The sequence below is a fragment of the Apis mellifera genome, linkage group LG13 (genome assembly GCF_003254395.2).
Source record: "Apis mellifera strain DH4 linkage group LG13, Amel_HAv3.1, whole genome shotgun sequence".
Classification (NCBI taxonomy): domain Eukaryota; kingdom Metazoa; phylum Arthropoda; class Insecta; order Hymenoptera; family Apidae; genus Apis; species Apis mellifera.
In genome coordinates this window covers 8,724,593-8,747,654 of record NC_037650.1, presented here as the reverse complement: position 1 = coordinate 8,747,654, position 23,062 = coordinate 8,724,593, and the positions used below count along the sequence as shown (strand labels likewise).

The 23,062-nt window shown below is 27.1% G+C and overlaps 2 protein-coding genes across 11 annotated transcripts; one reads left to right on the top strand and one right to left on the bottom strand.

The window, feature by feature from the left end:
• Positions 1–7,812: 7,812 nt before the first annotated feature.
• LOC410144 (rac GTPase-activating protein 1) lies at positions 7,813–15,022 on the top strand. Its single transcript, XM_393627.7, has 11 exons — positions 7,813–8,212; positions 8,598–8,800; positions 8,870–9,024; positions 9,099–9,510; positions 9,585–9,754; positions 9,869–9,995; positions 10,087–10,319; positions 10,391–10,688; positions 10,775–10,950; positions 11,018–11,083; positions 14,969–15,022. Exons 1-10 carry the CDS (start codon positions 8,128–8,130, stop codon positions 11,079–11,081), a joined length of 1,923 nt encoding a protein of 640 aa, XP_393627.4. The 5' UTR covers positions 7,813–8,127; the 3' UTR covers positions 11,082–11,083; positions 14,969–15,022.
• Positions 11,562–22,406, bottom strand: LOC100576879 (GATOR complex protein DEPDC5). Of its 10 annotated transcripts, none has more exons than XM_026444663.1 (24): positions 21,992–22,406; positions 21,789–21,914; positions 21,251–21,722; positions 20,987–21,183; positions 20,627–20,910; positions 20,296–20,525; positions 19,984–20,196; positions 19,769–19,915; positions 19,551–19,697; positions 18,892–18,900; positions 17,732–17,949; positions 17,442–17,647; positions 17,206–17,380; positions 16,935–17,135; positions 16,132–16,227; positions 14,405–14,520; positions 13,869–13,976; positions 13,577–13,784; positions 13,391–13,499; positions 13,096–13,317; positions 12,837–12,997; positions 12,567–12,735; positions 12,146–12,462; positions 11,562–12,089 (listed from the first exon to the last, which is right to left on the bottom strand). In XM_026444663.1, exons 1-24 carry the CDS (start codon positions 22,340–22,342, stop codon positions 11,892–11,894), a joined length of 4,680 nt encoding a protein of 1,559 aa, XP_026300448.1. In that variant the 5' UTR covers positions 22,343–22,406; the 3' UTR covers positions 11,562–11,891. The 10 variants fall into 10 exon arrangements, with proteins under 10 accessions (XP_026300448.1, XP_026300451.1, XP_026300452.1 ...); XM_026444666.1 differs by lacking the exon at positions 14,405–14,520 and adding an exon at positions 15,552–15,625 and having other exon boundaries at positions 21,992–22,399; XM_026444667.1 differs by having other exon boundaries at positions 14,405–14,475; positions 21,992–22,399.
• Between the last annotated feature and the right edge of the window lie 656 nt (positions 22,407–23,062).

Below are 23,062 nucleotides of genomic sequence, written 5' to 3'. Positions count from 1 at the left end.
CCGGTAGCCCGCCGTTCAATGGAAGAAAAATAAAAATGCGCTCGATACGGCGGAACTGTAAACTGCCATCGGTTATTTGGCAAACAGTGAATGTCACGAACACCGTTCCCTGCCGCTTCTTTTTCATTCAATATTTTCCATTCAAACTTTTTATATTTGGTAAAAATCCAGGCACATTCTCAAGCACTCAGTTTGCCCGAGTTCAATCGATAATTCCACCATTTATGCGGCGTCGTATATCGTATGGAATTCTTCAAAGATAATATTTTCGATTTTAATCACCGTCGCGTCAAAGTGCATCGAAATGCATCGAAATGCACTGTAAATGTAATTTCTCGAGAATCGAATTCTTGATTTTGGAAAATGGAAAGCATCGAGGAGGGTGGCCTCCAACTTTGAAGGCTTTCGATATCGCAACAGTGGATCTTTGATTACGGTAGCCGTCTACCAAATGCCTCCTGTCCTCCTCTGCTCTCCTACCACGCCGTTGCATCTTTCTCCAACGTGGTGTTTACATCCACTTTGAAAGACCACATCATAGGTGGCCGAGTCTGCAGGTTTGGCTTAATCACGACCCTGCACCAGAAGGGTTATCCTAATTTCATAGTGATTAAACGTTCCGGGCTGGAACTATTACTAGCATCGGCCAAGGGACGCAAAATTCACGAAAATTGAAACTTTCTTGCGAATCGATTGACCCTCCTTTGAAATTTCTTCTTAAAATTAATTCCTTATTGCAATATTTCATTTTTTCTTGTTGGATATAAATAAAAATTGATTTGAATTATTCTTTACAAGTATCCTTTCTTCTTATGTTATACTTTAATATTGATGTAAGAAATATATATAGGTTGTAAAGAATTTAGAATTATTGGATTATTCGTACGCATGTAAATTCTGTTCAAACAAACGAAGGAAACGAAAGCACGGCGACGAATCGATCCTTCACCGAGGTCAGGTCACTTCGATATACGTCGAAGCCACGGCGTCAAAGTGTGCACCTAATTAAAAGTTCCTACTACTTTTGTGGCAACTGGTGTGGTTCGGTGTTACAAGCATCGGCTGTCAACCGAGGACGAGCTTCGACAAAGAAACTATCGCTTGCATTTCGAATCTCTCTCGTATCGTGATTGAGAGAATTCTCATCTTCTCCTCGCCAACTTTTTCGGTACGTTGATAAAACGTTTGATTAAAAAATAAAAAATGAAAATAAAGAGAATTGAACTGAGGATAAAAATATTACTTAGAATAAATAAATAATTTTGTTCAATATAGTTCTGCAAATCTTCGAGAATTTTAAATTTTCTTCGTATAAGATTTTATATCCTCTTGTTTTATTGTATAAATTCATTAATTTATACTAAAAAATAAAATTTTATTACTAATCTAATCATTATTTCTATATTTTATTAATTAAAATATAAATTTTTATAGAAAAATAAAATTTAAAATTAAATCATTATTAACTAATAAATTAAATTATTAAATTATTAAAATTAAAGAAAAATATTATCTCTATAATATTTAAAAATTAAATTTTTATTTTAAATTTATAGATTATCCCATAAATTTTTAATATAAAAAATTAATAAATTAATTAAAATTTAATTTATTAAAATATTTATATCTAAATTAAATTTATTTCTAAAAAAACTAGATATTAATAAGTTCGTTTAACATTTAATTTCTAAATTTATATTAATAATTTTATTACTACAAAAAAAAATTATATAAATTTAGCTCCCTTATATTATTATATATATCCTGAATTTAATTATTTATAAATAATATTCCTCGCCATAATTTCACGATATTTGCAATTTTACGAAAGATTTTTAAAAATAAAAAAAAAGAGTTCTCAAAGGTCATAGGTCAGGATACATCTAAAAAGTAAAATATTAATTCGACCACGTATTGCGGACGTACGCCGGAAAATGTCATAGCTATTCTCATTGGTAACTACGTGCCGCGTGTGTACGTAACAAACTCTGATTGGAGCAAATCCACGTAAACTCGTCTCCTGCCAGGGGCGGTGCGGGAAATTCAGAGGAAACTTTATCCTTCGGTTGGCAAGTGCCAACATTGCACGCTACCTCGAAAGCGCCTCATTGTATTGCAAACCCGATTTTCAGAGTCTACGGGCCCGAAGAAAAGAGTATAAGCAGCCGGCTGGGATTGAGTGCATCGGTTCCTCACCTCATAAAGTATTACCCTTCGATTCTTCCAAACAATACATACAAACTCTCCCGTTTCGAAATGTCGAATCCTCGTATTTGTTTTAGTCAAAAAAAATTAATTTCTCTTAATACTCCCCATATGAAATATTTAAAATTGTACGTAACCTTTTCTGATCTTTAGAGCTTTGTTTTGTTTCGAAATAAAATTAACTCTTTCCTGCATTTCGAGATTCAATTTTTTATAAAATTATAAAATTATATTAAATATCGTCGAACTTGCAGAATTAAAAGTTCTGGAAGAAGAAACTTGAAATGAGAATTGGCCGCTCGTAATGCTTGCCAGGAACGACGCGAGGACTTGTAGCCCCCTCAGCCCCCCCCCCCCCTCAGGGACTTTCCTTTGAATTCCACCGGCCCCGATCCTTCGAGAATCGCAAACGTTTCCGCGAAGACCAAGCACCGCGACCGACGGTTTTCATTTTCCTCCGGGAGAGTCATCCGTCCGCCACGTTGAATTTAAATCCCTTTTCGTCCCCCTCTTCCTGCCCTTTCATGCATAATATCCTCTGAAGACGCATGAAAACGATAACAAAAGGAATCGCAGGGTTTACGAGCGCAGTTTTGATTAAAACGTTTGTTAAACCGGCAACAAGCTAAATCACTTTCGACATTATTATTACCACTATGAAGGAGGAGATTGGTATCGTTTCTCGTCTTCTCTTATTCAATTCCTCGACCTCGTTTCATTTCAGTGTTATGTTATTACGGTTTTGAGGGATCGATGGTTCTTTGCCACTCCTTCAAAGTGTCTTTGCTTTTAAGCCACTTTCTAATGAACGTTAAATCCTGATACTCAACTGCTCGAGGTAAAGTATAATTTTGATATTCGAGACTGTGAATTATGTTTGTGAATTTGTTTAATAAAAAAAAACGTTCTTCTTTCCTTAATTTAATTCGAATTTCGAGAAAGCTCGGATTCGAAGAAAATAGTAAGTGTTCATTGGTAAGAGAATTGTTGAAAATAATTTTTGGGGGAAAAAAAAAATTTCTAGATATAGGATGAATCTTGATCCGAATTGAAAATTCGATTTGAAAGATACTTTTAGAATTTGTTCGTTTCTATATAAAATTTTATTCGTTCTTAATTCCTATTCAGTTTCATTTTTCCGTTGTATCTAATTTAAGATATGCTATTTAGTTAGATTAATTCAAAGTTGAGCATTCTTTTTTTTCTCGACCATTTTTTCCAATTTTTATTCCCAAAATTGTCGAGTGTTATCGCCCGGTTCGTTAAAACCGTGATTGTGTCACGGCCTCCGTAGGTAAATCCGGGACTTATTGAGCCGCGTAGTTAAGTACGGACGGTTAAAACAATTAGCTGCCCTCGACGCGGCTGCACTAGCCTCGGTGTAAACAGCCCTCACCAGTAATTCTGTTATCGGCGCTGGGCGAGCATTCATAGGCTTAACGGGGCTTATTTCTCCCTCTCTTCCTCTTCTGTCCACTTACTCCTCTTTCTCTTTCCAACCTTCTCTCGAGTAGGTTGAATTAATAGTCAACTTTATCATAGCGAGAGTGCATCAATTTCGAACGACATCGGCGATCAAGTCAGCTTTTCGGACGCTCGAACTTCCTCGATAAAGAGGATTTATTATTGTTTCTCCGTTTGATTTATCAAAAATAGTGACGTAGTGCATCGCTAGATGTCGCCATGTGTTCTCTTTTTCTTTGTCTTTTTCGCTTCGAATTCTCTAGCTTTGTAAATCGACAATGTGTATATGACGAGTTTAGATTGCAATAATTGCAAACCTAACAAATTTATTTCTCTTTGTATTGATAAATAGATATGAAATATATTTATTTTCTATACATTATGAATAATGTATATTAATTTGTTATATATCGTTGTTAATAATAAATTGAAAAATGTATTATCCACATATCAAAAAATATATATCGTTGGGCGATAAAAAGAAAATTAAAATAATCGTCGTTGATATTCAACGACATGTCAACGATAGAATTAAATTATTTCCCGGATCTCGATTTATTTCGCAAAGCAACAATATCACTAGATTATCAAAATCATTCGATCTGGTATTCTAACCTAGTTTTTCAATTAGATTGTCTCAAATTTACAATTATAATAACACGTGAATAAATGTTCCATTTATCGTTTCATCCTATCTATATATTTTAGGTTTCTAACGTCTAATGGCAAAATAATCGTAACCGTTTCATTGTCATCCATGATTCTATCGATCAAAGATAAAGAGAAAAAGGATCATAAATCGTTTGAAACGATATATTGCAATGGACGAAAGGTGTTGTACAATTTCACGGACGATCGTTTATGCATTCGCAAATGCACAAATCATCGTACACTCGATTCTGATATCTCTGTACACGCGTATTATACGATAACTGGACGCTTTAGATAACGATAGACAATAGAACTTTGGTATCTGAATAAGTGTATATATTCTTCTATATTTAACATTTTAAAAATGTTCCTTTCCCATTCTTATACAAAGTTGTACAAAATTCGTGTACGAAATATCATGGAAAAAAAAAAAAAAACAGATCGACGATGAAAATGTTGATAAATTTATAACGTACAAATATACAATTGCCAATTGTACGGGACATTTTTCGAATGGCACGATGGTTGTTAAAATGGATTAAAATAGAATGATTCGCGAATAGAGGTGAAAGCTTGCTCGAATTTAGAAAATTCGGGACATCGTGATAACCAAGGGATATGAGGAGTCGAGCTCGCGAAAATTACTTTAAAAATCGCGAAAATTAAAAGTCCACGATAAAACGTTCCACCGTATTTTCAAATGTGGAACGGTAAAACGAAATGCAACGGCGTAAAATATTTTTATCGCTTAGTCCGGTACTACGGTTATATTCATCAGCGTGACGTTTTTAGCGGATATGCCCGTAGATTAGGGGGAATCGACTTTTTTTATCATGCAAATCTATTGTTAACGTAAAAATATACAATTCGTATCTACCTTAGAATTGATTTTAGTACGAGAATTGCATTTTTCAACGTTGGTTTCAATTTCTTTTCCTTTCTTTCTTTCTTTTTTTTTTTTTTTTTTTTCATAGTTCTTTTATAATTTTATAGTGAAGAAACTAGAAATAACTAACTAAAAAACCGGAACGATAGAAAGTTCTTGGAAGAAACGTTACAAAGATACAGAGGATGGTGATAACAATAGATTAGAATTCATTTCCGCAATGCTATTCATTATGACAAGATTAAAAGAGGTTATGTTTGATTTTAGTTTTGTATTAAATAAAAAAATTATTATATTCCATAAAATGAATTATTAAAGTCAAAGGATTAAGTTAAAGAAACTCATGTTGGAGATTCTAAATCTTATCATTATATAATTATTTTGTAAAATTCATCTAAGAAAGTTTATTAAACTTCAGAGAAGATTGATAATTGATTTATAATTTTCCAAGAGATAGATAAGATGTTTAATAAATTATTAAAGTTTGATAAATTTTGTTAAATTAAAAGTATATTGAATAAAGTTATTTTAAAGTAATAAAATAATATTCAAGAATACTAAATATTAAATATTATATAATGTTTCATAAATATAATGTTATATAATGTTTCTATTTACTTTCCTATGTTGTTTTAATAAAAACTTAATAAAAATAAGTATGACAGTAAAGTTATATAAAAGTAACATTATTATCATTTCATGTCAATGAATAAAGCTTTTTGTCATTTTTCTGATAAGAATGACTGAGTTTCCTAAAATTCGGCAAAGTATATCATTCAATATTTATGCATGGATAAAGAATCTTCTGACTACGCAATTTCTGTAAGCTTTCTCAATCCTATAAGTACCTCTTTTTTTTGTTCCCTTTCTTATTCTCTCGTTTCGCCGATATAAAATACGTTCACGGATCATCGATTCGATTTTTCACGGAAATATTACATTGTAACCTTGCTTCGTTGCCACTTTTTAAACTTTTATCTTTAATTTTTCAAAATTTGCATTTTTCTAACCTTGGTATTTTTAAATATTAATCAATCACGAAAATAAATATTTACGTAACTTTTGCACGTGATATATAAAAAAAGAAAAACGCGTTACCTTCGTCTCGGAACTTGAAGAAACAAAAAGTAAGCGCAATTTTAAAGTCGTTCGTGCGTTAAAAGATATAGCAGTGTAAAGGCACGATGCTTTGAAGAAATCGACATTAATAATATTTTAATTACTCACCCTCGCGATCTCTTGTTCTATGTTGTCTTGATTTAATTCCTCTGAATCTTGATATCCATTAAAATCAAGATTTATCTGGGGAATAATGAAGACACTTCAACTTGGGATTTTTACCATTGTCCATGATATTTGGAAATTATTTGACTTGATATTAATTGACTTGAATATGAATCTGAAATATTTTAAATATGAATGATTAAAAATTTATCAAGAATTTATTAGCCATAAAAATAATTTAGAAAAATAATGTTTTATCATATAATTTATTCTAAATCTTCAATAAAAGAAAATCCATGAAATGATATTTTTTTTAATTTATCAAATTTCATTAAAATTATTTTTGTATTTAATTATTTTGTTGTCATTTCTAATAATTACAAATAAAAGAAAACTGTAGTAAATTAATAAAATTTGAATTGTAAAAAGTATATTTTAAAAAAAAAGAATGTTCAACAAGAAAATAATCAAATTAAAATAACTAAAATTAGAAATAGTTTCATTTATATTTGACAAGGCTAGAAGACATATATAAAATATATGGAATACTTCAGGAAGTCACTATTTCCTTATCAATAAAATAAATCTTTTGTGTGGGAAGTTTATCCTCTCATGTTATCTCTTTTTTTTTCTCTAGTTGATTGTCGAAAAACATGATAATGATTATTGGACCATTCTAATAGCTAGATTTTTATTCACATACTTGAATACATTCGATAAAAATTTAATTAAAGCTTTAAATCTACCGAAATCGATATTATCACGATATTAAAAAAAATTAAAATGTTCGAAATCATAAAAAATTCATTAATTTTCAAATAAATCTTACGAATTTTATGCATTTTTCCACATATTTATGTTAATTCTTAATGTTTTACAAAAGCTTAAAGAATATATATATATAAAAGATTTCAGCATAAAAAATTGAAAAATATTTGCAAACCATTTTTTATATATTTTTTTAAAACTTCTTGATTTGTTTTTTTTTATAAGAAAATAAATTTAAATGATATTTAATTCTAATTCTGATATTTAAATTCTATTTCAAAGTGGACGATTCCATTTTCAATATTATAGTTTTTATAGGAAAGTAAAGAGAAAAAAATTTTAGTTATGAATTTATAAAATTTATCAAATATATTTGTAACTCATGTTTGTGTGAAATAATTATATTATATATGAATAGTTATATTTTTGTACTTACTTTTTTTAAAGTTATTTATTGACAATTTTACACTTTAAATCACAAAAATATTAATTTTAAAATAAAATCGGAATGCACCACCACCATGTACAAACTGACTTCCCGCCGTGATGAAACTAGGTAGCCACCTGGTGGAGAAATGAAAAAGTAATCGAAGAAATATTTTTGTGATTGGTTGAATTTAAACTGCTGGAAAAAGCGGTTGTTGTGTGTTCAACGTATAATGTCAACGGCTTCGTGACACGGTAATGATATATTTTCGTCGAAGAAATAATTTTTCGATAATATCAGTGAAAATCTAAGATAGAAATGTATAACATGAATTATATTATCAGATTAATAATTAAAGATCTAATAAAGTGATATTTATAACGATACGAATTGTAAGAACGAAATAATCGATAGAAAATCGTTACAAATTAAGCTGCGTGGTTCGTACACATATGACAAAATATCTTAATTTTCTTTAAACAAGTTCTACAACAATTTAAAGATGACTGCGTCGTTATCGTTGCTCGCAAGCCACGATGAAGTGGTTCGATGTACAAATGTATTCGTAAATGGAGCTTGCGAAGAAGGTTTGATTTTCACATAGTTATTCTATATAATGTTTTACTAATTAATTTGTATTAATATCTTTTAATATTAAATCATAATCATAATTTATTACTAATATTAATTTAATTATTAATTTATTTCTTTAAAATCATATAAAAATATTAGGAAATACATATAAATAATATAAATATCATTATATTCATATATATGTTTTGTATTAAAATTTTTATCATTTTTAATTTATGTAATATTTTTTTATATTTTTATTTACGCTATAATAAATTGAAGAAATTTTATTTAACATATAAAAAATATATAGAATATAAGAAAATGTAATTGTCATTTTTATTCCTGAAATATAATTTTAAGTAATATATTAAATTGAAAAAACATATTTTCCTATAGAATTTTTAAAATTTGCTATAAATCAAGAAGAAATGAGACAAAAATGGTTAGCATCTATACAAGAATGTCAACGTCTTCATACAGCTTTAGAAAAAGCTCATCAAGAGGCAGCTGATTTAGATAGAAAATTAAGTCATGCTAGAAGACTTCTAGATGAAGAGAAAAAAAGAAGACGTACTGTTGAAGAACAAAGAAATTCATTGGTAAATATATTTAATTTATAATTTTCAATTATTTAAAAGGAATATTTTTTTAATCATATATATATTTAGGAAAGACAAATTGCCATGGTTAGAGATCTTTTATTTAATGATGGTGGAAGAAATTTAAATGATGAAACTCGTGAAAAATTACAATTTTTAAATAATACTACATTAAATGGTCGACATAGTAATATACATATTAAAGATGTTCATCAAAATGAAAAGTGAGTTATGAAAAATATATTTGATATTTAAGTACTTGATTAATATTTTAAAATTCAATAATTATTATTTTCAGATTAAATACTATAGCGGAGCTGGACTCCACTGGCTCTATTTTAAGTGACTTAAGTTGTTTCTCAAAATCAGAAGATGATTTAGATATTAGTGCAATCATTCAACAAAATCAAAAAAAACGTGAATGGAAAGAGCATAGACCTAGTGGTGAATATTCCGCAAAAAAGAGACGTAGTGGAACACAAAAAACCACAGAATTAACTTCATCTGATAGAATAGTAGCCACAACTACAGTAGTGGTGCCAAAAGATGGCAATATCACTGCATCTTCTGTAATTGAAGCTATACCTGGGGATGAGAATCAAGATCCACAGGGTCCTTTACATAATTCACCTAAAAGACGTAAAAGTGGTGATCGTAGTAGATCAAAATTAACACCTCTTAATACAAATGAAATACAAATTGATACTGCTGTAAATAATTTTATTTAAAAGAAATATTTTTTTCATATTTTCATTCTAATTTTAATATTAAAATTATATTATAGCCGTCTGCACCAAAAATAGAAGCTCTCACATCAGGATCAGATTCTGAAGGTATCTTTAAACCTAGTCCAAATATTGGAGGATATACTTTAAATACAAAATCAGCTAGAGGACATAGTTTTATAGCAAAGACAGTAATTAAACCAGAAGTTTGTACACCCTGTGATAAAAGGTAAAATATATATCAAAGAATATTTATAAAAAGAGATAATAATTAAAATAAGAATTATAAAATCAATTTTAATTGTACATAGAAGTATTGTAAACATTATATATAATATTTCAGGATTCGTTTTGGAAAAATAGCTTTGAAATGTAAAGATTGTAGAGCTACAGCTCATACAGAATGTAAAGACTTAGTGCCATTACCATGTATACCTACTGGAAATACACCTACATTACGTGGCACATCAGTGAGTATTTTAAATTTATTAATTTATTTATTAATATTTATTAAATATTTATTAATTTATTAATAATAAAATCGTAACAAATTATTTTTAGGGAACAATAGCAGATTATACACCTATGATTCCACCAATGGTACCATCATTAGTTGTTCATTGTATTAATGAGATAGAATTAAGAGGAATGAGTGAACAAGGACTATATAGAGTAAATGGTGGTTCAGCAGAAGTAAAATATCTAAAAGAAAAATTCCTTAAAGGCAAAGGTGCCCCTAATCTTTCTGACGTTGACATTCCTACCATATGTTCTACCCTTAAAGATTTTCTTAGGTACATTATTAAAATAATTCATAAAAGGAAAAAAATTAATCAACTTATAAAATTTCTTTTATTACTTTTAGATCATTACGGGAACCGTTAATTACTGTCGGATTATGGGCAGACTTTGTTCGTGCAACTACTATTACTGATAAACAAGATGCTGATGCTGCTTTATACCAAGCAATTTCAGAATTACCTCAACCTAATAGAGATACACTTGCCTTTTTAATTTTGCACTTGCAAAGAGTATCAAGCAGTCCAGAATGTAAAATGCCAATAAGTAATTTAGCTAAAGTTTTTGGACCTACTTTGGTGGGTTATAGTTCTCAGAAACCATCACCTACTTCTCTTCTTTCCGAAACGAATAATCAAGTTGCTGTTAGTATAAAAAATGAAAAACTGAAAATACTAATTAATGTTTTTATCTTGATTTTTTAAAAATATAAAATTTTTATCTTTTATAGATCGTAGAAAGTTTATTGAAAATTCCCTCAGATTATTGGGCAAATTTCGTCAATCCTGAAAACATACATAATATTGGTACTCATAAAACTGGTGAATTACAACATACACCATCTCAGGAATCTTTACTTAAACGTAGTATTTCCCGTGGTTTCTTTAATACTCCGCTTGCTTCTAGGTTTGTATTTCCATTTTTTTTCTTTTTTAACTTTAATGAAATGATACTCATAAAGATATTGTTACAGTCGATCATTTATGAGAAAAAATAAAAAATATTTTGGGACATCTCCCTCTAGAGTAGCCTTCTAATGGTATGTATTTACATATTATATTTTCATCGACATATCGACAGTATAAATAATTCATGAATAATTATTTGCTGTTTGGTTAATATTTTTTCATGTGCAACATGATATTTCTACATTTTATTCAAAATTTTGTAATATTTTGATTAAAATATGTATTTAATGTATGGTATAGAATATTGTTAGAATATTGGAAAAGTACAATATTAGAGATTCGTAAAACTGAAATAATAATATATTATGTTAAGTATTTTCTATAATAATTTGAAATATATGAAAAATGTGCTGATATTGATTGACAGTTTCAACATTTTTCTAAATTGAGATTAATATAATATAAAAATGAAATGTTACGTATAGAAAAATAAATAAATATCATATTTTTGTTAGTATATCATCTTTAAAAATGTAAAAATACGAATTTCTTTATTTCTTTCTCAATGTGACTTTACTTTCTTTTCTTATAAGTATATCAGTACACATATTAGTAACAAAAATTATAAATTTATTATCATCATTAATTTCGTAAACAAATATCTTATGCAAACTAAGTAAACTTGAAATATGTATTATAAACATTGCTTTTCAGTTCTTTTACGTTGTTTTTTAAACACTAAAATATATCATTAATTTTTGTACATACTTTCGTTTTCATAAGAATAATCGTATCACAAGTACATAGTACAGTTTAAATTATTTCTTAACTATTTAAATGAGATACTTATTTTAATGGTAGTGAAATTAAATTTCTTAAATATTAATTAAGATATTAACTTATAAAACAATATCTATGTTATATATTTTACTTGATATTTTAGTTCGTTTTCGTACATGATCTTTCTTTTATTTCCCAACAAGATTCCCAAAATTGTTTTAATCTGTTGTCCCCATTTGAACAAAAATGTCTAAAATCTTGAATAAGTTTTTTTTGAAATAATTCATCGCCGATTAATGTCGATGACGATCTCCATTTTCGACTAATCATATGATTCCATGACCAAAGAAATCCAATCTAAATAAATAAAAATTAATTTCTCTTACTAAAAAAAAGAAATTACAAACACTTACCCTTTTATCTTTATTATAATCATCTTTATTTTTCCCGCTAACATGTCTTGTAATATATGCTTCATGAGGACTAGGTTGATCAGAATGAATTGGATATCCTTTCTGTCCCGTATTTCGTCTTACAATATTGGTAGCAGTTCGAGGACGAGCTTTTGTGTTTATTGTAGAAGGAATTAATATAAATGCATTACCAGTCATGTGAACATATTGATGATCATTTTCAGTACTTTCTATTAAACATGGAACAAAACCAAATCTTTGTATGATTGTTTCTTGAAACAGAAAGAATCTTTGTGCATAAGTTTCCTCTCGAAATTCTGAAATCAGTGATATAAATGCAATCTTTCATTTTTTATTTTATATTTAATTATATGAAATTATATAAAATTAGTATTAATTCGTATTAATATCTAAATCAAACCTTCAAAAAGATGTCGTTTATTTGCCATAAGACATTCAGTATTTAATGGTATAAAAATAGGTCCTCTTAAAGGATCACTTCTTAAAGTGAATGGTAGTGCTAACAAATCACTGGGAATAGGAACCATTTGAATTCCACATGTTTGAGCCTTACGTTGGCACACAAATATCTTTCCAAATTAAAATTCAAGTATAATAATTATATTTCAAAATATAATTTTATTATATTTATTTTATTATATCTTATATAATATGAAAAAAATCTACTTACGAGATCAGCGACTATACTACCAGATGATGCAACCCATTGTACTACTAGTTCATAAGAATGATCCACTTTATATATGGATTGATATCTTAAATGTCCCCATTCAATTCTATCACTTTTATTGTTTATATCTATATCTAAATGAGTGTGTTTATATAATGGAACTAAAAAAAAAATTCCCAAAGTAAATTAATTGTCATTTCTTTAGAATTAGTAAGAGATAACAAAAGTATAATATATATAATACAAAATATAAAAATACCTTGCCAGTCTGCTTCATCTGCAATATCTGATATGTCTAAATCATCTTTAAGAAATGATACTACATTTGATTCATCCACGGTATCGCAATTAGATATAGTCATCGGAGGAAATGATCCTGACGAGGGAGGTTCGCACCAACCTTTGGGTGCTTTTATTTCAACTTCTACCCATTCATTTTCAAAACTTTGCAAGTCTCCTAGAGGTGAAAAATAATCTCCAGCTTAAAAATAAAAATTATATTAAAAAATAAATATCAAATTTTTATATAATTAATAAATATTAAATTATCTTACCTCTTTGATTTTCTTTATCTTGTACTATATGGTATAAATAAAATCCTAGAATGAATGGTTTTGAAAAATCTCCAGATGCATGACATATTAACTTATCCTGTATCATACCCTAAATGAAAATATATCATTAGAATTAAAAAATATAATCAATAGAATTTCTTTATATATATAAAAAATGATTTTTACATTCATTATATTAATAGCATTCTCTACTGTCACTCCTCCTTCTATATGATTATTTAGCCATTGTACTGCATCTGCACTGACAAATGTTTGACTTGGAAGAGATGGATGTTGTGTAAGAAATCCCACTCCATTTTGCGAATGTTTCATTGCCTCTAGAATCTCGTTATTCGATGCAGTATTTTTTAACTTCGTCAATTCCATGCTTGAACTGTCGACCACATTCAAATATTAATAAGATATTGATGAAAATAATTTATATGATGTATAAACTTGATGAAACTAGATGTTTTACCTATCCTCATTAGAATCAAAATGATCTTGCTGTTGCTCAAGTGAAAGAGGTAACACAGCTTCACTAGCGGGTGAGATTCGTCCTCTATCCATCACTTTGGAACCTGATCTAACAAAGATAAGTAAAATAATCAAGTAATACTTATAATGGAACATAGAAAAGAAACACAGAGCGATTGAAAAATTAAGCAATGTCTAAGATTGCAATATGGAAAGCAACAAAATTTATTTACATATGCATAATACCGTTTGCATGTTTTTTCATACGATAATATAATATAGAATATCTTCAATTAATATGCATGTATATAAAAAAGTATAAAATTAATATTAAAATTTTAATATTCAATTATAAAATATAAAAATAGTTTTATCATTGTTTTCAGAATTATAATTATATTACTAATTATATTTATTATTATTTAACTATATTATAATTAATGTTTCAATAATAACATATAAGATATACATACATATCTTTCCATAATTGGAAAATATTTATATTTAAAGTTGAATTGAAAAAAGAATAAAACCAACCTGTTTGGCACGTGGCGAGGAGTGTCGAGGCACGTGCGGGCAGCCGCAGCGGTATTCACTACATGCCTCTCCTGTACAGAGAACCCCGTCACTCCCTCACTCACTACCAATATTTTCTACCATACAGAGTATTTGTACAATTTTAATTTTATTCTTGACAATTTTTTATAATATTTTATTATTAATTATATATAATACATGGTACAAATACTCTATATACTATTTTTTACTAAATGATGTAAAGAAGGATGAAAGCAGCTGAAAAGTATAGAATGGGCAATATATACAAAGATTGTTCTTAAACATTTACAAATACAATCTTTTCTATTCTGCACACCCTTTCCAGAAATAGAACACATTAAAAATATTCATCACCTTTAAATTCATCACCAGAGTAGAAGCATGTAATATTTTTAAGCAAATAACAAAATATTAATTGAATAATTTTGAATTTTAATCTGACTTCTTTTTTAATACTTAATATGATAATACTTAATACTTGTTGTATAAAGCATATACGCAAATCATTATTATTTTACTAATTTTATTTTATAAAACATGCAGATGTGCAGTCTATCAAGAGTTTTGTGCAATATCGTTTTTACTATGCATTCCTTTAAAAAAATATCTGTTTATGAAGCTAAATAAAGTTATATATATATTTGATATTATTGATAAAATCAATATATTTAACATAATTTTTATGTTTTTTTACGATCTATATTATAAATAATATTAAAACTAATAATATTAAAAATAATAATATTAAAATAAAATAAATCATATATATATATATATATTATATATATATTATATTATGTGTGTGTGTATATATATATAAGAAAAAAATATCTTCTAATCAGTAAAATATAGATATAATTCCTGTAAACATTTGTGCATGATTTTTTTTTCAATCAAAAATATATAGTTATTTACATTAAATATTTCGAAAAAATATAAGCACAATTAAAAGCTGTTCTATTTAGTAATTAAAGATATGCAGTACAAAAGCAAACAAGCCAAATAAAAAATCATCAAACATCAAACTTCCGTGGACCCTTCACTGCAAGATGAATAGGTTGCAAGCTATACCATTACATTTGCTAAAGCAATAATGCCGAAATCATCAATCTAAGCTTGTTCAAACCTTGGTCTCGGTTTCTCTGGTAGACGATTGCTTCCAAGTCGCTCCCTGAAGGGAGAGCTGCCGACTAGATTGGTCTGAAAAGCATGATGAAAAGTATGGGTAATTGTAAATGTATGAATAAGCTCATGATCATGAAGAAGTATATCTCTGGTTTGTTTAACTGTAATGTATTGTTAACATCGTATTCAGAGAGCATTATTACATCGATGAAAAGAAAAGAAGATAAATAAAACGTCTGCGTTTTGCATTACACAAAAGCATTGCTAAAAATTATGTGCGCATTCAAGGCAGATATCAAGCATGGTTGCATTCATTGTATAATACTGTGTAAGCTGTCTGAATGTTCTAACTAATTTTATTAATTATCTATTAATTAAATCTAATTATTTATTAAAATCTAATATTAAAGTATCGAAAGTAAATTGATATACAATAAAGATTAAAAAAAGAACATCGAGATTTCATAGGTGGTTTTTATTGCCAAATAAGGCAAAATATATTGAAATTAATGGATTGACATGATAATGATTTCATCGACACCTGGGTCAGCATATCGAGGCTACAGGATACGAGGATATACCTGGTTAGTGAGGACAATCAGGCTCGTGCTGTGCCTGCGCCTGGTCAAGTGAGAGGCGGGATCTCTCTGGGAAACACCACCTAGAGTTGAAGGGTTCTGAAACATATCATGCTAAAATACCCTCTCCTAACATTCTACTGGCCTATTTTTATCTACAATTATGTGTATCTTTCATGTAATTGTGTAATCTCGCCATTGATATTTGTAGCTACAATACTAATTTAAAGATGTTATTTGAGAATAATTAGTTTGTATATATATAAAAATATTAACGTATTCGAATATGTTATAGCCACTATAAGTGATTTATCGAGTGCCAAATAAGCTTGTGAAAATCGTGCCATTTTTTTCGAAATTTAAATTAACCCTTGTTATTATTTGTTATATCCTAAATATCTAATACACCAGAGAAACGCACTATTCTATATTACAATGGCACTGCATGAAAAATTTTGCAAAATAAATCAAAATTACGATTTCTAATATCAAATAAAATAATAAATATTTAAAATCAACGAAAGCACCGAAATAAATTGCGTTACTTAGGCATACATTAGGCATGCGACATTCAATTTTATAGTGCAAAAGAATATTATACAAAACGAACCGTTAAACTCGTGTACTGTTCAAATTTAAAAAAAAAAAAGAAAAAAGTAATAGCAAAATATTTTCTAATCTAATTTTTTTCTATCTTTCTTTTTGACAATTTCAATTTATAAAATGTTTATTTTATATATTTTTTAATTCCTGAAAAAAATAATTTATATATTATGTTTTAATTATTTTTATACAAAAATTTTTACCCAATTTTTATTTGGATTCGGACGTCGTATTTTATTGGGCCATAGTTCAATGAATCGTAAAAATCCATCCAAGAGAAAAACTTGTTCAGAAGTAGTGAGAGGCGTGTATATATCACATCTTGATGATCCTTCTGAAAATTTTCGAATCGCAGAATTATGTAAAGGAAGTAAAAATACGCGAAATCTCCAATATTTAAGTGCCTAGAAAATTTTAATCAATTTTAAAAAATTAAATATAAATATATATTTTTTTATATTATACAAATTTTACCTCTACTAAAGCAAAATCGGTATGACCCCTAGTACAAATATAATGGTCTAAATAATTCCAATTATAATTTTCTAATTTTTCTGTTGTAAAAGATATCCATGATACTTCATAAGTATCATGATGTGGTGCATGAAATCGATAAAGATAATGAATATTAAATGGAGGATATGGATGTCTGTAAAAATACATATAATTAATTTTTCTTTATTTATTAATTTATAACTCAAAATTTTTACCTTGGCCGATATCTTGTTACTGTTATACAATTATCAAATAAAGATATTTTATGAAATATTCTACCAATACTTAGCAAATATTCTTCTTTAGGTTCTGATTCTGTTTGCCGTCCTCGCATTACAGAACTTATTGCAGGAACAGTAGTACTACCAGGTGTATTGCTTTGATTTTTATTATTTTGTGCTAAGATAATTAATTGAAAACCCTTAATTATAAAAAAAAAATATACATTATATGTATGAATTGTATATGTACACGAAAAAATCTTATTAATACGATTAATAGATACCTGCGCTAATCTTTGTGATACAAGTTCTTTAAATACTTCGGCAGTTGTTAAAGGCTTTTTATATATAGCTCGTTGTTGAGCAAAATCTGTATTAACATCATCAGGTAGAAGATTATAATCTGATACCACATAATCATTTTGTAAGCTTCTTTTGTCAGGAAAATAATCTGTAGTAATAGGCAAACATGCTGGAATTGTCAATGATTTCCAATCAACACCTAAAAAATAATATATAAAATATATGTAAGAAATGCAATTTGCATTTTAGATTATTTGAAATAAATAAAAATGATTTATTTAATATATAATGTTAATTTCATAACTACATAAGTACTAAATCTAAGTATTTGTAGCAGTTAATACAAAAATACATAGATGTAGTATACAGAAGAAATTTTTTTCACAAAATTACTATATAATGCAAGTATGTATTATGTAAATACTATATCTATCAAAGATAGTAATATATTAGTGTTACGATATGTATTACCAGTATGTGAAATCCAAGATGATCATGACTAAATATTAAAGCATGCAATGCAAAAATATATTATTTAATGTAGTTACATGAATGTTCAAAATAATTTGTTATAAAATTTCCAAATTTGTGAAAGTGATATGAAAAGTATACATATATCTATATATAATTGATAAATATTTTAATAAATTTATCTAAAATTAAATTACTAAATATTAGTCTACCAATATTATTAAATACTACTAATGATACTACTCATTATTAAGAAATTAGTAATTAAAGCAAGATGATAGAATGAAAGGATTATGAAACAGATGAGAAAATGTTTGAAGAATATTTGAACCACAAATAGTGATTTCTTAAATGATAGAATATATGGAGAATCATTAAGAAAAAAATTAGAATTTTGAACAGTGCAAACATTTTATAAAAATAAATAAAGATAAGAGATAACGAAAAAATTATATGTAGGTGTATAAATGATTCTAATAACAAAATAGATTATTGTTTGTAGAAATTTTTTGGAAATTAGAATTACACTTTTTTTGCAATAGAAAACATACATGCATAGAAGAATCATAAAAACTAGAGCTATGAAGAACAAAAGTCGCTACAAATTTAATTTCCTAAAAATAAATGTGTACCATAACCGAATCAACCCCCAATAACGTATAGCGCTAACCTATGATTGCTGTTTAATGTGACATCATAGTTGTACATCACACACGCGTCAATGCGTCCAGCGTTGCATCCCAATAAGACGTACCATAGCATGGAAATAAATGTAATAATATTATTCATATAAATGATCGATGAATTTCAAAAATAAATATGAATATGTCCAAGAATGAAAATACTTCTTATGCATGATGATTGTGTGATTGTGTATCAAATTTTCATTCATTTCTACTTGGAAAACAATATTTTTTTTTTTAAATACATATGTTTAACTATTTTCATTCTTTAAGGAATTATGTTTTAAAATATTTCTATTAATCCTTCTTGGTATGAGTAAGAACGAAATATTTTATCAATATATGCATCAGTTGAATAATTTACATTACACCTACATTTTATTTATGTTTTTATTGTTTCTAAAGCTGCCAAGAAGCATTATATTTCTGCAATTAATTGTCCAATATTTTCTGCCATAAAAATTAATTGTTTGTTTAATAGAAAATTCTTTTAAAATTCTTTCTTCAAACTGTAAACTCATTTTATAATATTTCGTGAATAATAACATGGCTAATATTGTTATTTGGATATGTTATAAAATATTATTTGCCAGTAGTTATATAGTATATTTGTGTTGTAAATTATTTTATTAAAATATATGCAAACCTGTTGTAAGTGCTGGTGTCCATTCCTGTTCACCAGTAGCACCCCATAATAATGTTAAAGATTTATTTCCTGTAGAAGATATTGGATTCCCACTTTTATCAGCATTTGATAATGAAAGATTTAATCTTTGTGGTTTATTTTTTATATCTATGAAAAACATAGATGCAATTCTATATTATGATAATACAGAACTTATGTATTTTATATAAAATACTAACGATCTTGAATATTATTTGAATTAGAGATGTCATTATGTTCCATAGAGGAACCACTTATAATAGAAGTAATATCAGATTGTGATTCTGAACACATTTGTGTTGGTACAGCTTGATAATGATGTTGCTGTATAAGCACACCTGTTGGTCCTAAAATGTTTAAATTAAATTTAAATAATTATGGAATTTTCTATTATTATATCTTTATTAATAATTACCTTTAGGAAAAATATGCGTCCATCTCCGTCTGTTACTAGTTAATTTAATCGTAACATGAGATGGATCAAATGGATTTATAAGTGCTCTACTTGGTCTAATATTTGTAGGTTGAGATATTGTATTTGTGGGACTTCCAGCACTACCAACAACTGGCCTAAATGGTGGTGATATTTCTGAATCGGTTAAATCGCTTTTTACTGATATTCTTGATTCTGTAACATATAATTATTAAATATTTTTTAATGTTTTATTAGTACGTATGTTATAAATAATGATAAAGATAATATGTTGAAAATAATTAAAATAAATACCATTAACTTCTCCATTAGATTCACTACTAGTTATATCATCTATTCTAGAAGGTATTAAAATTGCTGCACTTCTTGTGGCAGCTGGAGGTGAGTGAGATTCAGGTGGTGGATGATGTATATCAGGATCTGACATTTTTCTTTTTAAAAGTTTTAATATATGTGCATTATTATGTGTTTCCATACTTGTAACACTTGTTTTTTTAGTTCTTGTTGTAACCCGTTGCAAACTACTTATATAAAATTTTAAATTAGAATCATTAATTTTAAAATTTTAATTAAATTTTAATAATTATAATAATTTCATTCAAAATATTAATTTAATTAAATTTACCTTGATGTGTGAACTGAAGGTAACTGAAAAACTTGTGCATCATATGCATCATAATCAAATAAAGTATTATGTAAACATTCTCTTGAATCTTCTTGCAAAAGTTTATTTTTACATTGCAATTTTCCATTTTCCATTGATTGTTTTGATACTCTTTGAGGAAGTTTTATACGAGGTATAAATGTGGAATAAGGAATTTTTTTATTTGTTGAATAAAAACTAAGATTAATCCAATGTGGCATACTATAATCATCAGGTGCATTAATAGATGTGTCTTTATTATGAAACTAAAATCATATCAAAATTTTAATATTCTCTATATTGTTAATCATTATTATTTAATATTTTTTTTTTATATAATACCTTTAACAGAGGTACTGCATGTAATGGTTGCTCACCAACACATACCAAATCACTACCAACTCCATTATCAATAATTCTTTGTTTTGTAACATTTGTTAATTCTCTGTCAACTTCAAAAACACCTACACCAGGTGTAATCACTACAGATAATTGACCAGTTCTATCAAAACTACGATCCAGATAATGTTTCTCAAATACTATAAATAAATTAAGTTGAAAAATATATCTCACAATAAATTTAATCATATATTTTTAATATGTTACCATTTAAAGACATATTTAAAACTTCTAAAAAATTGCCTTGGGCAGCTGTTGAATTAACTGCTTTTGGTATAGAAACACCTGGTTTTTGGTGATATTCTAATACAATTTTTTGATAGTCTGTGAATAGTTTACGTAATTGTACCAATACATTACTCCAATCTTCAAATCTTTCATTTTGAACTACCACTCTATAGAAATCTTCATAAAATCTTCCCCTATAATCATGTTGCAAACACTCACGCATATGATTTGGAAATTCTTCTGGACTGCTAGCATTATAAAATGTTCTTGAAAATAGAACTATTGTTACTTCATGATTACTGCCATTCTTTTTCCATTTTTGAAATAAATCAGCTAAAAATCCATTAACAGCTTTTTCAAAATATAAATCACCATGAATATCAAAATCCCACATTTCTGAACTCATTTGAATAAAAAGATATACCATACTTGTTGAAGAACGAAACACAACCTAAAAAGCAAATTTTTAAAAAACAATTTTATATATATTTTATTTCAATTATATTTAAATTTGAACCTTAGTATCATTATTTATAACACCACAAGCAACTCTGTCACCTTGAGACCACATTTCATATACTTGACATCTTATACTGCCTCCACAGAATTCAATCTTTTTGTTCATATATACACAAGTATTTACCTGATAAAAATTTATATAAAGTAGAAATAAAAAGTAAATATTTAACTATATATACAAATATAAATAATCTATTCTACCAAGCTATTTTTTAGTCTCCACATTTCACTCCGACCCAAATATTGATCTTTAAAAGTAAGCTCAACAGAATCCAAAGCTACATCATCTGGATTAACAACATTCATATATACATCTGTAAATGTTCTTAATTGAAACATTGTAGCTACATTATTTTCCACACTAATTGTCTCACGTCCTTGTAAATCTTCTTTAAATGATGTGACTTGAAGAAGTAAACGACTAAATTCAACTTCTGGATGATAAATTTCAACAACATCTCCAGTTTTTATATTAGGATGATCTTTTGGATTAATTATTAAATCTTCCTCACTGAAGGTTTTTTGATGTACTATTAGCTTATACAGCTTCATTTTTAACCCATTACTTCTTTAATGATAAATTTAATTGTAATATAAGAGAATTAAATTCCACAATATTGTAATATATATATATTTCTGTATATATTAATTAATTTAAAAAATTTACATATAAAATAAACAAATAACTCACTATTTATTATCAATTCAGAAAAAAAATTATTTCAAAATATTTGAAATAAATATTATTTTTAAAATATAATATTTAGATATTATCAACAATATATCAATTAATTAATAATAATAAATATATCAATATTATTGTGTTTTACATAAATTCCAAAATCCTTTCTTCTTTTAATATTATCCTGTGCTGATAGTATTGGTATAAAATTTATTCACATTATTTTAATCCAAATCTCAAAGAATAAAAAATTAATACTCATATATAGGGAATAAGAATTAATATCAAACTCAACAATTGTATTTTTATATTTTATTCTGTAAAGCTTAGTAACACATTTGTTTCATACAAAAATGTTACTAGCCATCAGTTTTTGTTATACGATCAATATTTTTTAATTTATGCATTAATCATATATGTATTTTCATAAATTGTATATAAAAATTTAATAAAGAACATGAAATGAATTAATAATATATATTATGGATAAAAAATATAATTGTTTTAAAAATTATTAAATTTTACAATCAAACAAAAAATCAAACAAAAATTATTAAAAATAAATCTATATTTTAATTATAAATAAATTA